This window comes from Ranitomeya imitator, chromosome 4 (assembly GCF_032444005.1).
Source record: "Ranitomeya imitator isolate aRanImi1 chromosome 4, aRanImi1.pri, whole genome shotgun sequence".
Taxonomy (NCBI): domain Eukaryota; kingdom Metazoa; phylum Chordata; class Amphibia; order Anura; family Dendrobatidae; genus Ranitomeya; species Ranitomeya imitator.
This window is the reverse complement of record NC_091285.1, coordinates 607,892,387-607,911,112: the sequence shown is the minus strand read 5'-3', so window position 1 is coordinate 607,911,112 and position 18,726 is coordinate 607,892,387. Positions and strand designations below refer to the sequence as shown.

Sequence of the window (18,726 nt, the reverse complement as noted above, 5' to 3'; positions counted from 1 at the left end):
AGATTTCTTCACCCCAGGTATCATTTTAATCAGTATAATAGCAGCAAAATGACAATGTCTGTAGTTTACTGAGCAAAATCTTGCTGACAGGTTCACTTTAAGCGTATTGAAAAGACATTGCGTGTACATAACCTAATTCAGGGGTCTCAAACACGTGGCCTGTGGGATGCATGCCCGCAGCCAGGGGTAGGCTGGGCCAAGTCCAGCTACTGCCAGGTTGCAGAATAGCAACCACTGTGTGTGGTCGTGCCTACTGAATGACGTCATGCAGTATGCCTGATGCTACCGGTCCCTAATGGAAAGACGGGTAGACAAGCTACACTGCTGCACTGCATACTTTATGCTGTATGTAAGGGAGCTGGCGGACCAATATACTGTATAGAGTGGGCTGTGGGGCATCATACTGTATATATGGTGGTCGTGTGGCCATTGTACTGTTAGTTGGAGGGCTATGGAGCCATCATAATGTATATAGAGAGGTTGTGGTGCCATTATACAGTATGTAGGTGGGCTGTAGGGCTATTATACTGAGCATGGAAGACCTATGGGGCGATCATGTTGTATATACGGGCTGTGAGGCCATCGTCCTGTATGTAGAAGAGTGGTGGGGCCATGGGCTCATTACACTGTATTGTAGAGGTGCTATGGGGTCATAATGCTGGGTGGAGGACCTATAGGTCTATCATGCTGCATGTAGGGGGGCATCATATTGAATGTAGGGGAGCTGTGGGGGCCATCATACTATATGTAGGGGAACTGTGGATCCATCATAATGCATGTAGGTGGCTGTGGGGGCCATCATACTGTATGTTGGGGCAATCATACTATATGTAGGGGAGCTGTGGGGCCATCATTCTGTAAGTAGGGAGCCTGTGGGACCATTAAACTGTATATAGGGGAGCTATGGAGCCATTATAATGCATGTAGGGGGCCATCATACTGTATGTAGGGGGCTGTGGGGTTCTACTATATACAGTTGCTTGTAAAAGTATTTACCCCCTTAGCATTTTTCATGTTTTGCTACCTAACAACCAGGAGTTTCATGTTTTATTTTGAGGGTTTGAATCAGTTCATGCAAAGAACATGCCTACAACTGTGAACATTTAGTTTTCTTTTTATTGTGAAGCAAACAACAATTAGGACAAAATAACTGAAAACTTCAGTGTGCATAACTATTTGTGCCCATTCTTCACGGCAAAACGGCTCCAGCTCCTTCAAGTTAGATGGCTTCCTCTGGTGAACAGCAATCTTCACGTCTGACCACAGATTCTAAATTGGATTAAGGTCTGGGCTTTGACTAGGCCACTCCAAAACTTTATGTTTCCCCTTAAACCACTCAAACATTTCTTTAGCAGTATACTTTGGGTCATTGTCTTCTTGGAAGGTGAACCTCCGTCCCAGTCTCAAATCACTGACAAACAGGTTTTGTTCAAGAATATCCCTGTACTTTGCACCATCCATCTTCCCCTTTTTTTAGTGATGTTAAAAAGCACAACACATCCGGCTTCTACAAGCACATCCCTGGCTTAAAGATAGTAATGGGGAAGCACAGTGTGTACTACGTCTGACCACTGCAGCCTATGGCTCGGCAGAACAGGACCTTGCAATTATTTTTTTGTGCGTTTTCTTTTTTGTCATGGACTCACTTGGGTGATTGCAGGGATTCTAATGTGAACGACCCTTGGGCTGGATTCACACCATTATGCATTAAGCATTAGATCTAAATGTAACCAGGTCCACCACAGATAGGATAGACCTGGAGGCCAATTATATTCTGCTTTAAAGAAGCAGAACTTTTTTCCCCTAAACCTGTATGGAGCACTGTGTCCAGTTTTGGGCACCGGTGCTCAGGAAGGATATAATGGAACTAGAGAGAGTACAAAGGAGGGCAACAAAATTAATAAAGGGGATGGGAGAACTACAATACCCAGATAGATTAGCGAAATTAGGATTATTTAGTCTAGAAAAAAGACGACTGAGGGGCGATCTAATAACCATGTATAAGTATATAAGGGGACAATACAAATATCTCGCTGAGGATCTGTTTATACCAAGGAAGGTGACGGGCACAAGGGGGCATTCTTTGCGTCTGGAGGAGAGAAGGTTTTTCCACCAACATAGAAGAGGATTCTTTACTGTTAGGGCAGTGAGAATCTGGAATTGCTTGCCTGAGGAGGTGGTGATGGCGAACTCAGTCGAGGGGTTCAAGAGAGGCCTGGATGTCTTCCTGGAGCAGAACAATATTGTATCATACAATTATTAGGTTCTGTAGAAGGACGTAGATCTGGGTATTTATTATGATGGAATATAGGCTGAACTGGATGGACAAATGTCTTTTTTCGGCCTTACTATGTTACTATGTATGTTACTATGTATGGGTATGTATGCAGTGTCCGCTTTAAACTACTGTCTCTTTTGCAGTTGCCTCTACTGCACTCGCTTTGCAATTTCCAGAAATCCCATACGAATAGTAATGAACATGGAGCCTCCTCTCCACCGACCGCAGTGCAAGGCAGAGCCCCATTCTCAAGATAGATGCAGGACGTTTCCTAAAGGTACCGTCACACTTAGCGACGCTGCAGCGATACCGACAACGATCCATATCGCTGCAGCGTCGCTGTTTGGTCGCTGGAGAGCTGTCACACAGACCGCTCTCCAGCGACCAACGATGCTGGTAACCAGGGTAAACATCGGGTAACTAAGCGCAGTACCAGTGAAGACATCGCTGAATCGGTGTCACACACGCCGATTCAGCGATGTCTGCGGGGAGTCCAGCGACTAAATAAAGTTCTGGACTTTCTTCCCCGACCAGCGACAGCACAGCAGGGGCCTGATCGCTGCTGCCTGTCACACTGGACGATATCGCTAGCGAGGACGCTGCAACGTCACGGATCGCTAGCGATATCGTCTAGTGTGACGGTACCTTAAGATGACGTAAGACAGCATTTATTATACATCACTCTCTCTCTGTACAAGTCGTGCAGATCAGTTATATGACCGCCATAGAAGTCTAAGGACACCACTGTACGCCGATAAGCCTATCATTTCATATAGGGTCATACAGAGGCTACTATGGGATTCATATAAAATTCAACAGAAAAGAAGAAACTGGCTTTTTTCATTAGCTTTTCTCGTCCAGATGCATGGCCACTAGGGTAAGACTTTGTTATACAGTGCTGTACAAGGGCAGTATACAGAGGTACATAGAGTGCTCAGGGTACAGTACCGCACTACAAGTTCCGTACAGATGGCCACACTGTGTCCTAACACATCAGTGCCAAAGACAACTTCTCTTTTTACTCAGTGCTGTAGGATACTTTCTGGCAGCATCAACAAACTATTATATTTTTTCCACTTGAGTTCGTTAAATTGACGGATTAATTTAAGGCCTCGTTCCCACATAGCATAAATATTGCATTTTTTCTGCTTTGTTTTTTGTGTATATTATCTTTTGAGTTTAACTGTCCAAGCAAAGTGGAGGTGATTTTCCTGCCCACTGCATTTAAAGACACTGTTGAACTACATTTTTTCTAGTGTTTTTTTTTTCTATATAGGCTTCTATGGGGAACCTGAAAAAAAAAAAGCATGTAAAAAAACACAAAAAAAAAACCACATAAAAACCTTTCATCTTTCAGTGCTGAATCAAAGCGTTTTTGAGCCAATAAAAAAACAAAAAAAAAACCACACACACGTTGAAAATGATGTTTCAATTCTGCACCAAAAATGCATCAAATAAAGAGGAAAAAGTAGCTAAAATGCAATTGTATAATTTCAATAAAAAGCAACAGAAAAATGGCATTTATAGTATGTGTGCAAATTGTCTCCAGAGAGGAAAAGGAACTCTAGTGCCACCTATTTTAAGCAGGGTCAATTTCAACTCTTTGACAAGCCTTGCAATATGACTTTGGATAAAAGCCAAACCAGAGTCTCAATTTGCAGACACGGTGTTTCGGTGTACTGCCCCTAATCAGTGCAAAGTGTGAGATCTGGTTTGGCTGTATGTACGTTAGTGGCATATCACTAATCTTCATTCCAGGTGCACTAACAGTTTGGTATTACATTGATTCGGTGGTGGAACCAGTGGTATATCGATTTCTCCAAAGTGTCCCAGGAAACAAGCCTAAAGGTACCTTCACACATAACGATATTGTTAACAATATCGTTGCTATTTGTGACGTAGCAACGATATCGTTAATGAAATCGTTATGTGTGACAGCGACCAACGATCAGGCCCCTGCTGGGAGATCGTTGGTCGCTGAATAAAGTCCAGAACTTTATTTCGTCGCTGGACTCCCTGGAGACATCGCTGGATCGGCGTGTGTGACACCGATCCAGCGATGTCTTCACTTGTAACCAGGGTAAACATCGGGTAACTAAGCGCAGGGCCGCGCTTAGTAACCCGATGTTTACCCTGGTTACCATGCTAAAAGTAAAAAAAAACAAACACTAGATACTTACCTACAGCTGTCTGTCCTCCAGCGCTGCGCTCTGCACTCCTCCTGTACTGGCTGTGAGCCGGAAAGCAGAGCGGTGACGTCACCGCTCTGCTTTCCGGCTCCCAGACAGTACAGGAGGAGAGCAGAGAAGCAGAGCGCAGCGCTGGAGGACAGACGGCTGTAGGTAAGTATGTACTGTTTGTTTTTTTTTTACTTTTAGCATGGTAACCAGGGTAAACATCGGGTTACTAAGCGCGGCCCTGCGCTTAGTTACCCGATGTTTACCCTGGTTACCGGCATCGTTGGTCGCTGGAGAGCGGTCTGTGTGACAGCTCTCCAGCGACCAAACAGCGACGCTGCAGCGATTCGGATCGTTGTCGGTATCGCTGCAGCGTCGCTAAATGTGAAGGGGCCTTAAGAGAAAAATGTCCCTAACAAGAGAGTCCCCTTTTTATGACACTATGGGAAAAACATGACTGTGTTCTTTGTCTTATGGGGGTTCACACATGCCATTTTGGTGCAGTGTTTACATGGGTTGCCCTAACCGAAGAACGGGCCTCTTGTAATGGAGCCACAGAAACACCTGCACACCACCACTCCCTACAGAGTGTTGAGAGCAGCAGCCCACATGCCCGGCCATCACTTCATTCTTACAGGGCATTTTAGAGTCCCACTCTTATTATGGGGTTCCTAGTTGTCAGGACTCTCATTGACCAGTTCTTTCCTATGAACAGAGACCAAGAAACCCTTTAAGGCTATTTCCATGCGTTTTGCAGTACCATGTTAACGTATGGAAAACGAAATCCGCAGTGCCCATGGTGCAGAAAATACGTTGCGTTGCATTGTCCACAGCATGTCAATTCTTTGTGCGGATTCCACAGCAGTTTACACCTGCTCTACAATTGGAATCCGCAGGTGTCAAACCGCAGAAGTAATCCGCACAAAATCTGCAGGAATTCCGTGGTAAATCTGCAGATAAAACGCAGTGCGTTTTACCTGCGGATTTTGCAAAAAAGTGCAGAAAAATCCTCACCCGAATCCGCAACGTGTGCACATAGCCTAAAGCCAAATCCAAATGTAAACTAAAAACAAAATATCCTATACTTTCTATCAAATCAACATCCTTTACTATCCACGTGTTGGTTGTTTTCTAGAGTCGGTGTTTATTGATTTACAGGACTGAGTCCAGAAGTCAGGTCAGTAATCTCTGGTGGTCGGACAGGAGCTGAGAACTTCCTCCTACCTTCTGGCATCTGCACCTCTTCTTTTGATTACCTGGGACTGACGCAACATCATTTTTGCTGAGGGATGGACATGTGACGACACCAGGCGACTAATCAAAAGAAGAGCCTCTGATGAAAAGAAATAGGTGATTTTCATGGCATGGCTGCTGTCCGACAGCCAAAAATTGCTTACGTGGCCACTTAAGTGCGTCCTATGAATAGACTCACACCAATTTTAATGAGTTCGTAATTATTTTTTTTGCATACTTCATCTGGATCTTACAGGAATCCCAAGGCAAGAGGTTCCACTATAAAATGTTTATCTTGTGTCAAATATGTGATACTGGATGGAGGCCCGATGCTATTGCATCGGGAGGGTGGTAATGTCACGATGGGGACAGGCTTTGCAACGTTGAGAATCTCTACCCCCCTCCCATGTGCTTTTGAGTCAGAGTTCATTTGCATTAGCGGTATCCAGTATATGAAGTTGTTGGATGTAGCGTGCCTGTTTGATGATAGATCTGCCCATGTATGCGAAAACAGTATGGGCCATATCCAGGTGGTGGTGAAATACTTGCTCCCATGGAGGCAAAAGACCTGTTGATACTGTGAATATTGTCCATGAAATTTTTGCTGAATTCACTTTCACCTGTCATCAACTTTTTGAATTCTTCTGGATACTGGAGTATGGGTAGATGGACTTTCCCCTTCTGACAGCACTGAGTACACTTTCCATCGGAAGGTGTCTCACCTCCAAAATTCAAAGATTGACAACTTTGACATAAATGGTTCATGGGACCACAGCTGTGTTCGTGAATTGCGTTTTCATCATGGGTTACATTTTTTGCTTGTATTTGAAGTTCATGTCTTTCTTTTTGTATGTGACTTATTTGCCGTGGATGTGGATTTGTTATAGCTGTTGTAGTCGCACTTCTCTCTGGCTTTGTGTTTCAGCTGGTTGCTGTAGACGGTGTGCTTCTGCTTCATGTGACAGTCTTCTTGCTGTGGCCAATGGGCATTGTTCCTGAAGTAGCTTGTGTTGGGAAAATGCCTTCTTAGTTAACCTCATACACTTTGAAGATGTAGACTCGGCGGTGAGGTGTGCTTGTTCCAATGGGTCATCTTGTGAGCATGGTATTACTGTTAAGACGGCGCTGTTGTTGCCTAATAGCATCCTGTGATAATCTAATGACTTTTGCATCAGGGGACTCGTGCTTGACGAATACGCTTATGTGCATTGTTTTTGTCCCAGTGATGCTGTTGCTCTTCAAGAGTCTCATTTGCCCGTTGTGGTTTTCGACGTTGTGACTTTGCTGCTTTCCTTTCATTGTTATTGACGTACTTTTTAGGAGGAGCCATGTTAGTGTTGATATTTGCTTTTTAAAGGGGTTTTCCCACGAACGAAAGTTCATTTTAAAAATTGTCTGTGTCTGACTGTGTACAGAATATACCGCAGCTTCTGGGCAGGGGAGGAAGCAAAAGACAATACTGACATTACAGCAGGAGATTGCAGAGAATACATTTTGTGAGGTAAAATATTGTTTAAAAAAAACAGTCATTGAAATATTTTACCTGACACAATGAATCCACTGTGATCCCCTGCTGTAATGTCACTATTGTCTTTTGCTTCCTCCCCTACCCAGGAGATGTGGTATGCTCCGTACACGGTCAGACACAGACAATTCTTAAAATGAACTTTCGCTCATGGGAAAACCCCTTTAATGTGACTAGCTTCCTCTGCCTGTAGACACATCGGGCATCTGCCGCCGGGATCAGCTGAATAATTCACTGTGCCTGCGAGGAATTCAGACCGCTGCCATCTTTGTGCAAACAGATAGCTGCGGTCACATTAAAACTTCACATGCGTTCCTCCTGTACAAAGATGGCAACAGTAAGTGAATCATTGTGCTGTTCCCAGCGGCGGCGTGATCGCGACGGTGGTCCGCTGGTGGCACCGTGCAAGAGGCTGCATATGGCGCAAACAGTGTGTGTGTGTGTGTGTGTGTTGCGACAGTGTTTGGCTGGTGGTACCACGCAAGAGGCTGGTACCACGAGCAGTTTCCATATTGAGACACCCATCACTTGGGTGTCCCAAAACGGTGGTTGGTAAGCTTCCGCTGTTTGGAATTCTGGTATCCGGACACATCTGGATGGAACAAGATGTGAAGACAAGGAAAGTGAATATTAAGATGTGTAGCTGCAACAAAGTAAAAAAAAGTGCAAAAACACACGTATTGAAAAAATCCCAAACGCATTGCAGCCACAACATGTGAACAAAGCCTTAGGGTCATAATCATACTATCATACACTACAATAAAGCAGACTGCAGGGCCACTTCGTTGTGTAGAAGTGTTCAGATAATGCAGCAGCTGGAAATTGAGTAACAGTGACCACCCAAATCTCATTTTCCCAATAGTCAAGGATCCTACAATCTTTACAGCATATCCTGAGGATATCAGACAATACATTTAGGATTGTATTTCAAATATGTCACAATAGCTTTTTGTTTTTTTTCCTGCATATATGGCGGTGATGACGAGACTGACCTGAGTCTGTACGACAAGTAATGTAATGTGAATTACTGTATATTTTATTTAACGCTTAAACTGATAAATAATTCTGCATAGCACTAACCGGGCATGAAGAATATAAATGTGCGCTTCTCTAAAAGATCCAGTCAGCATCTAGGACATCAAAAAATGTGCTGGGTTCCAACCAACCAGAGCCCAGCATTCATTTCCTAAACTGCACTGTGCAAATAAAACATGAGCTCCGATTGACTACTGGAGACACAGTGTATATCAGAGGCATTAATGGGAATAAGAACGAGGTGCATCAGCAGCGTCACAAGAGTCTCCATTATCAGGAAGTTCAAGAAGAAGCGGGTTCTTGTCCAACGACTTCATCATCGTCATCAGTCACCTAAAAAATAAGTGAAGTCATTAATTAGCTGCTGATGCATGAATTACAGTGTGGTTCATTAAAAAGGAGATATCAACGGTCCAGAACCAAGTTTTTACCAGCTGGTATACCGCATGCTATAGTGGCAGTGCGCGCAGACAGACCGCATGCTATGGTGGCACTACATGGAGACAGACCTCACACAATAGTGCTCACAGATAGGCCACACAGTATACTGGCAGTGCTCACAGACAGACCTCACGCTATAGCGGCAGTGCTCGCAGACAGACCTCACGCTACAGAGTTAAAGCACAGACAGATCGCACACAATAGTGTTAATGGGGCACTCTGGGGAGATAAAACATTTTTGCACTGTCCGTGCCCTCATACCACTATAACGATGAGATGCCCAGTGGCGTTTTATGATTTTTATAACCCTTGAAATTCAGTGTGACAGCACTCACTGAGGAGCTCCTCACTGCTCCTTCCTCCCATGAGGGTCAATACATCCCCCCCCCCCCGTAACAGCCAGCCTGAGAAGGGGGGGCGTTGCCATGCCCCCTGTTCTCTACAGAGAAAACGCTATTATCAGGAGACAGGCTGATAATAGCATGGAGCTGCACATTGATGTAACGACCCAAACAGAGGTGAGCAATGAGGAGCAGCTGTTGTCACACAAGCTCCCTGATAATGGCTCCCGTTCTGCAGTCTTAGAAAAAGGGGCACGGTTTGCTTCTGGCTTTTAGTAGCAGCAGCCAGCTCTCCAATGCAGGCAGCACCCCCTGTTCTCAGAATGGCTGCTTCTTACAGGCGGGAGCTGCACACTGGTGTATGATATAATGACCTAGACAGGAGGGGGGAGCAGTGAGGAGCAGCTTCTGTCACGCTGAATTACAAGAATTATAAAGACCATAAATCTGCACTTTATAGTGTGAGTGCAGGAACAGTACAATAACAATAATCCATTTTATATAGCGCTAAGATATTCTGCAGCGCTTTACATTTTGCACACATTATTATCACTGTCCCTGATGGGGCTCACAATCTAAATTCCCTATCAGTAAGTCTTTGGAATGTGGGAGGAAACCGGAGAACCCGGAGGAAACCCACGCAAACACGGGGAGAACATACAAACTCTTTGCAGATGTTGTCCTTGAAGGGATTTGAACCCAGGACTCCAGCGCTGCAAGACTGCAGTGCTAACCACTGAGCCACCGTGCTGTTTAATCTCCCCGAAGTATCCCTTTAATGTGCAGACTATTGTGATAATGCGGGTACACACTGACAGAAGTGTTGCATTCTTTACCTGTGGCAACACCAGCCGTGATGACGCTTATAAATAATTACATGTTCATTAAAAGTCAACCAGGAAGTTTACCTACCTTATTTCTGGTTATGTGGTCAAAAAAAAACAAAACAAATCCCGATGGCCTTCTAAAATTATTGCTCTCAACTTTTTGTGGCTATTTACTCCAAAACTTGGCGCAAACTGTGCAGAAAATGTCAATTTTTCTCTGCACTAAAATATTTGGAGGGTATATGAAAATAGACACAATGAAGAACTAGAACATAATGTAATAACATTCACAATGTGACCACGGTCTCAAAAAGGTGACCAGCCCAGGTGAGATTTTAAAGGTGTATGTAAAATGGTGAGATGTATTGGGAACTGACGTGAAGAATACGGTACATTCTGTGCATAACGCTGCACAAGTGAAAAAACTGGTGATTTATGGATCTATCAAATACTGAGCACCTGAGGCCTTTATTGAAGGGGCAACACGATAGCTGCTAACCTGCTACACAAGTATTCTGTGCTCATTCTTTCTGTCAGAATTCAATGACCAAAATTACAGATAGTAGTGTCCGCCATATAATCCAGCAAGGTACAACTGCAACGCCGCCATCTAGAGGCCACTATGTGACCTGTAACACATGGACTAGAGAGATATTCCCCAAAAACTCACAGGGTGGGAGGCGAACTTCTGTAGAATGAATGGAAGCTACAGAACCAGCCATGAATAGCTGAGCTGGTGGGGGCAGATGGTCCCGAGGTCCGGGGCAGAGACTCCGCCGCAGCTACTGGCTGCAGTGCTGACATCACACCGACAGCGCGGCAGACAGCAGTGTGACACAGCCAGCACCGCGGTTTCTGGAATTCCCATCCACTTGCATAGAAGTGCTCAACAATTTGCGTAGCCCAGCCTCATGTGGCCGCACCTTGGATTGGCTACTTCGGTCTCACTCATGAATAGCTGGAATGGAAATTATTCAGAAATGGGGGCAAATGTGCCCACAAATAATCTAATGATGCGTGCATGTGTCATATATACCGGAGTTTGTGTGTCTACAGATTACTTTAAAAAATATATATATTTATTTTGTATTCTGATATTATACAGGGTGGGCCATTTATATGGATGCACCTAAATAAAATGGGAACGGTTGGTGATATCAACTGGCTGTCTGTGGCACATTAGTATATGGGAGGGGGGAAACTTTTCAAGATGGGTGATGACCATGGCGGACATTTTGAAGTCGGCCATATTGGATCCAACTTTATTTTTTCCAATGGGAAGAAGCGGCAGGTCAAAATTACTGTTATTGTGAACAGTTAAGCAAGTTAAAGATGAAATGATCTGTAAATGGCCTAAAGTTAAAGATGACACTTTTGTATTTTAGGAAAAAAAATATATATATATTTTCATCTTTTACATTTTAAAAATTACAAAAAGGAAGCTGGGCTGATTCAAAAGTTTGGGCACCCTGCATGGTTAGTACCTAGTGGCAATCCCTTTTGCAAGTATCACAGCTTATAAACACTTTTTCTAGCCAACCAAGAGTCAACTCTTGTTTGAGGGCTTTCCATCCATTCTTCCTATGAAAATTCTTCCAGTTCTGTGAGAGATTCCTGGGTCATCTAGCATGCACTGCTAATTTGAGGTCTAGCCACACAATGCTGTTCAGATCAGGGGACTGTGAGGGCCAATGTAAAACCTTCAGCTTGTGCCTTTTGTGGTAGTGTATTGTGGATTTTGACATGTGTTTAGGATCACTATCCATTTGTAAAAGTCATCCTCTTTTCAACTTCAGCTTTTTTTACACATGGAGTTATTTTTGCAAGCAAAGATTTGTTGAAATTTTATTTAATCCATTCTTCCCTCTATCCTTGAAATGTTCCCCATACCATTAGCTGCAACACAACCTGCTCTTCCCCCATGCATAATGGTTGTCGAGATGTTCTTTTCCTGAAATTCTGTGCCCTTTTTTCTCCACACAAACCTTTAATCATTGTGACCAAAGAGTTATATTTTAATCTCATCGGTGCACATTATTTCCAAAATGCATCAGGCTTTTTTAGATGTTCTTTTGCATATTTCTGATGCTGAATTTTATGGTGAGGACGGAGGAGAGGTTTTCTTCTGATGATTCTTCCATGTAGGGCACATTGTGCAGGTGTTTGTGTACAGCAGAACAATGGACCACAACTCCAGAGTCTGCTAAATCTTTCTGAAGGTATTTTTCATTCAAGCGGGGGTTCCGATTTGCTCTCTATAGCAATCCTACAAGCAGCTCTCATTGAAATGTTGCTTTGTCTTCCAGACCTTATCTTGACCTCTACTGTTCATGTTAAAGCAAGCCTGTCACCAGGTTTCTATAATGCCGTATATATGCCCCCAAACTGACCTGCAAGACCAGTAAAAGACCTTACATTATACTCCTCTAGTCTTGGTCTGGAGCCTCCCTTTTTTGTATGCTGTCCTCCTTCTTGCTGTGTGTGGATGACGCATCCCTACGACATCCACACAGTCTTCCCAGCATTGTGCTCCTGCATCAGCATACTACTAGTGCGCAGGTGCCGGGAAAGGTCAAAGAGCTCCAACATATGCGGACTGCAGTGTTTTACTCTGCCCTAGTCAGGGCAGAGAAATACGTCTGTGCAGGAGCGCAATGCTGGGGAGACTGTGTGGATGACGTAGGGATGCATCATCCACACGAACCAAGGAGGGTGGCATCGAAAGAAGAATGGAAGCGATGGACCAAGACCAGTGTCACCCCTCAGACTGGACCACCCCCAGGTGAGTATAATAAAAGGTATTTTTCTTGTCTTGCAAGTCGAGTTGGGGTCAGATGATGCAGCATTATAAAAGGCTGTATATCAGGCCTGAAATGTAGAGGCTGTATCTCATATCAATCAAACCTGGTGACAAGTTCCCTTTAACTGACATTTCTTAATTACATTTCAAACTGAGGCAAGGGCAACTTGGAAATGCTTTGCTATCCTCTTATAGCCATCTCCTGCTTTGTGGACCTCCACCATTTTCATCACCCTGTTTTCCTTTTTTGCAATTTTTAACATGTGAGAATGATATAAGATGGAGGTCCACCTTATAGTCCAAATTTAAGGTATCTTACCTGGGGACTGGCGGCAGTGGAGTGTGGTCACAAGAGGCATACTCCCTTCCTCAGGAAGCCAGCAGCGGCAAAAGTTGGGCAACACTGTGGGTCCTGAGTGGGAGGAGGGGGTATACCAGTGTGCAATGCTGCGGGAGGCAGAGCAGAGTATGTTGCATGGAGCAGGGTCCCTTCAGCAAGATCTCAATATGTGCACGCACGGCCTCTGGCGGCCATTTCTCCGAAGCCCACAGCCTCAGGGAAATGCTGTCACCGCTGTGCTCTGCTTTACGGCCGGCGCTCACAGTCAGTGCGGGAAGCTGACGGCGAGGGACGCGACAGACACCGGAATGTGAGTATGTACTGTTTTTTTTTTTACATTTACAACGGTAACCAGGGTAAATATCGGGTTACTAAGCGCGGCCCTGCGCTTAGTAACCCGATGTTTAGCCTGGTTACCCGGGGACTTCGGCATCGTTGGTCGCTGGAGAGCTGTCTGTGTGACAGCTCCCCAGCGACCACACAACGACTTACCAATGATCACGGCCAGGTCGTATCGCTGGTCGTGATCGTTGGTAAATCGTTTAGTGTAACGGTACCTTAAAGGACGCACCTCTCTGGATTAACCCCTTTAAAGGGCTGTCCAAAAATCACAAGCCATTACCTATCCATAAAACTGCTCGCTGATACTTGTTTGATAGCCGGGAATCCCACCACAGAGGCCTGCACTACCTTTTGAATAATAGAAAAGAGACCCCCATTTTCATGATAGGTGGAAACTCCAGAAATCAGACACTGTTCACCAACAGAACAGATGATTGCAGATTCCATTCATCTCATGAAACACTATTTTCACAAGGCAAAATGAGTGTTCAATAGAAGAATCTGCTTGCAGACCTCACTGGAAGCATTGATGCATCCCTATAATCGCCATGGTCAGTATCCCCACACACAATTCCAGAATAGTTGGTGTACCTGCTCTACGCCCTCCACCTCTGGGATATAGAACTGCAGCATGTTCTGGATGCCACTCTTCAGTGTGATAATGGAGCTCGGGCAGCTGGTGCAGGAGCCCTGGAGCTTCAGCTGGACAACACCATCCTGAAAGCCTCTGTACAGGACGTCACCACCATCTTCTTGAACCGTTGGTCTATGGAGAGATTAGGAAATATCAGAATTCCATATGGAATAAAATAATACGCTTATCTACTGTAGTTTAATGCTGTGAAGACAATTTTCTAAGATGTCTAATCCTTGGATGTCACTACAAAAGGCACCAGACAGAACCCAAACACCATGGGGGACACGCCAACCATCTACACTCACAAACATTTTTCACTGGTGAAGAAGAGGTGATAACCTGCACGTCTCCAGTGTCATGGACTAGTTCTCTGCCTCAGAACCACAGCAGACATGGAGCTTCTGAAACATTAGCGAGGGGCTAAAATCTGTGCAAGGGGTATTTGGCCATTAGTAAATGTAAAAAAATGTACCTTCATTCATTGACTATAAAAAAAATTTTTTTGAGTCGCCATATAAATGGGATAGCAGTTGGCTGAACTTGGCCCACAGCTCTCTCCTGTCTGCTCCACACAGTAGAGTCCTCCAGACTGATGATTGTTGGGGAACCCGACATTTCCAATTTTGGACTGACGATTCTTTAATTCTCTAGTGATAAGCTACCACCAAAGATGTCTGGCAGATCCATTCTTATCAGGATTGTTGCCTTTAGATACTCTAAGACAAGAATCTGTAAACGGCGTTTGTAAGAAGGTGCGGTCCCATTTATCGGCCAATGTAAACCTACACAAAAACTAATTTTAAGGTGTCGACAGCACGTCGCCCCGTTATAACTAGATGTGGCATGTCACACATTGATCGTATTACAGGGAATAAGGCTAGGTTCACATTGCGTTAATGGCAATGCGCTGACGGCATCCGTTATATAGTGACACTAACGCTATGCAACGGATCCGTTAGCGCACCAATTAACTGCCATTATGTAGCGCATCGCTGACGCATGTCATAATCGGCATGCGTTAGCGATGTGCAGTCATTCTGCGACAGACCCTCGGACACAGTCTGCAGCGTTTTGGGGTCCGTCACCGCTAGCACAGATAGAGCATCTGCGCTAGCGTGATCGCATAAACGCAATCTTTTTCAGCACTTGCGTTAACGCAGTCTGTTTAACGTATGCACTGAACAGACTGCACTAACGCAATGTGAACCTAGCCTAACTCATCAGGTTTATGTTACTTCATCTGAGAGCAGCATGGTGCAAGGGCTGAGACCCTGATTCCAGATACTTTGCTTTTTGCTGCAGTTTGATTAAAAGTTCTCTGAAGAGCTGTGTGTAACCCACACACACCTGTGATTGGCAGCTTTCTTTGTACACTGTGCATAGGCAGAAAGCTGCCGATCAGTGTTGTAAGCTTGGTTGGACTACATAGCAGCAGACCAAATAGACCTCCAGTGATGATCTTCTTCTGATAAAGCGATGATCACTGGAATCAGGGTCTCTTCCTACATTATGCTGGCGACAGATTCCCTTTAATGATCTTTCTGCCCTGTCGATCAGTAAAGTAGTGCTGCTCAGCTTGTCCATCTGTATGCACCTTTAGGCTGGGTTCTGACCAGCATTTTTCACAGTCAATGGACAGAACACAATAACCAGAGTGACTGTGGGTCTTTGGATCTGAACTTACAACCTCATAGGCTCATAAATTCAATCTAGGCGTTACAGACAGTGATCAGACCCTTCCGAAGCAGCCCGTGGATTGTAGTGAAGCAAATGGGTAATAACATAGAACCTAAAGTTTCAAATCACAACTAGCAGCAAGTGGGAAACAAGAAAAATTAACTTTTAATCAATTCCATTAAAATTAGACTCACAATAATAACAAATCTTAAAAAGACATCCCTAGGGACATAAAGTACAAGGCAAAAAAGAAATTACCGTACCTATAAAACTACCAGCATCAGACTATTAATGCATAGACCATAACCTCTGGGGACAGCGATGATAATCTATGTAAAGCACTGCGGAATATGATAGCACTATATAAGCAAGGCATTAATAATAATAATAGTAAAAATTATACTAAACAGAATATTATTATTAATAAAAATAATACGAAATAAAACTAAATAATAAAAATACTACTAAATAATAATAATAATAATACAAATAACACTAAATAAAACTAAATAACAATAAAAATAATAAATAATAAACTAGTTGGCCCGAGCAAAATTTTTGCACGTTGGTTGTCGGGGGTGCAGGCAGTGAGATGATGAACACATAGGTATTTATATATGTAGATTGGTAATACAATAAATTGGTTTGATAAGTAGAGGCTAAAAAAATGTCTTGAGGTTGTGGTGCCACCTGCAGGTTATTATTTTTTTCTGCAGGTTTCTGAAAGTGAATGTTTAAACTGTATTTATTGATCAAATCGTGAATGTGTGGTTTGTTTGTGTCTTTTCTTACTGAAGGGGGCAAGTTTACCTTTCAAATGGTGTATTTGAGTATGGGGGGGCGAAGTAATCACCGAAAAAGCAGTGCATGTTTACAAATGTGTTTGCATATGTGACTCACCTGCAGTGAAGTGTGCAATCTTCGAATTTGCCTGAAATAGGCTTGACAAGCACTTTGGCAAGCTGGAAAGACCCCAAGGCAAGTGGCACCTGCAGGTACTGTAATTTGCCCATTGAAATGGTGTATCATTTGTGTGTCAGTGGAGTATAAACGGAGCAAGTGTGCAACTGAATAGGCAGTGCATGTTTACAAATGTGTTTGCACATGTGACTCACCTGCAGTGAAGTGTCCAACCTCCAATGTGCCTGAAATCGGCTGGGCAAGGAGTTTGGCAAGCTGGAAAGCCCCTAAGGCAAATGTTAGGATTTGTTGGTGATGTCTGTAAGCAGCTTTGTGGTAGTATGCTTTGGGGTAGTGTGGTGCCACCTGCAGGTCATTTTTCCTTACTGCAGGTTTATGAAAATTAATGTTTAAACTGTATTTTGTGATCACATCGAGGATGTGTGGTTTGTTTGTGGCTATTTTCTTGCTGAAGGGGGCAAGTTTACCTTTCAAATGGTGTATCATTTGTGTGTGTGGGTGCAGTATGAACGGAGATACAAAACACAGTAACCACCGAAAAAGTGTTTAGAAATAATATAGAAGGATAATACTAAATAATAATAATAAAATTAATACTAAATAAAATAATACTAAAATTATAAATAAAATAATAATACTAACACTAAATAATAATAAATAATGGATCCTGACTCAACAATAATTAGTTACGCATAATGTCTGGTTTCAATCAGAATCGGGTCACGGAGGGTGGTGCTGTCTTTGGTCAACTCTCTTTGGATACCCTCTCTCAATAAACCTGTCCCTCAAATTCCTTGCCTGTTGCTCGAAAGTGGTGTCCTATGAACAATCCCTACGAATGTATGCTTTTACTTTCACATTCCAGATGGGTTAATTGGCCAGTGAGTGTACAGAATATCGCGCTGCCCTATATAGCGCAGGGTGTTATACAATTACATAGAATGAGGTGCAGCAGAGATTTTTAATCTAGGAACATTCTTCATTGATGAACCGGTCCTGCCACTCCTGGGACTGCGCTCTCATTACAGTGTCATGAGCCTGACCTAATGACACCTCCCCAGCTATTATACTGTCTCTGCTCCTCAGGGTGTAGAGTCATAAATTCCATGTGAGGATAAACCTAGTGTATAACATCACAGGTAACTGAAACCACATTATGTCCGCGTGGGGGGCGCTGGAGTAAGAACTAAACTAAACATGCTGTACATACTATATGTGACGCAATAGAAAGTATCAGTTCTAATGATGCAAAAAAAGGTGCAAAGCTGCCATTCCCACTGGTGATACATCATTCCGTGCTGCCATATAACTGTGAACATTTCATAGCACAGAAACTTGCAATACTTCTAGTCTTCCTCATTTAGGGTATGTGCACATGTTGCAAGATTTGCCTGCGGATTTTTCTGCACGAAATCCGCAGGTCTTGGCAGAAAACGCAGGTGCGTTTTTGATGTGGTTTTTGCGCGGATTTTGATGCGTTTTTTATGCAGTTTTGTATGTGTTTTTGAAAGCTAAATAAAGATGTATTATTGAACAAAACAAAAGATTTGTGATGTCATGTCTTGTCCAACCCACACTCCATTACACACATAGATAGACAGATACATAGATAGATACCGTATTCCTTTGCCAAGGGTCAGTCACAGAAATATATCGGAGTAGGCATCTTCTGACATCTAGTGAAGGGAGCCTCTCCACTTTCTGATTTCCAGGGTTAGCACAGAAGGAAGGAAGAACTATCTTATGCAGTCTGTGAAATTTAGAGGCTACTTTTCGTAGGCAAGAGGGATCCAGCTTCAAGATGACCCAATCCTCCAGGAACTGGATATATGGTGGAAGTCTGGAAAGGGCCTGGATGTCACTAACCCTACGGGCCGATGTTAATGCAACAAGAGGGGCCATCTTAAAGGAAAGAACTTTTATTGGGGCTAAATCAATGGTCTCGAAGGGAAACTCAGTCACCGCTGTTAGAACTAGGGAACATTATTCTCTCTTTAAGGATGGGCCTAGACCTAGTCGATGCTCTAATAAACCTAGCCACCCAATAATTGCCAGCCAGATCACAACTACAGTCATGGCCAAAAGTATTGACACCCCTGCAATTCTGTCAGATAATACTCATTTTCTTCCTGAAAATTATTGCAAACACAAA

At 43.6% G+C, this 18,726-nt stretch overlaps 1 protein-coding gene across 1 annotated transcript in view; it reads right to left on the bottom strand.

Moving 5' to 3' along the window:
* Positions 1–8,228: 8,228 nt before the first annotated feature.
* Positions 8,229–18,726, bottom strand: part of NFU1 (NFU1 iron-sulfur cluster scaffold) — an 81,126-nt gene continuing 70,628 nt past the window's right edge. The window contains exons 7-8 of the mRNA XM_069766568.1: positions 13,931–14,105; positions 8,229–8,581 (exon numbers count right to left, since the gene is read on the bottom strand). Coding sequence (XP_069622669.1) covers positions 8,531–8,581; positions 13,931–14,105 — 226 coding nt within the window. The 3' untranslated portion in view covers positions 8,229–8,530. The remainder of the gene's footprint in view (positions 8,582–13,930; positions 14,106–18,726) is intronic.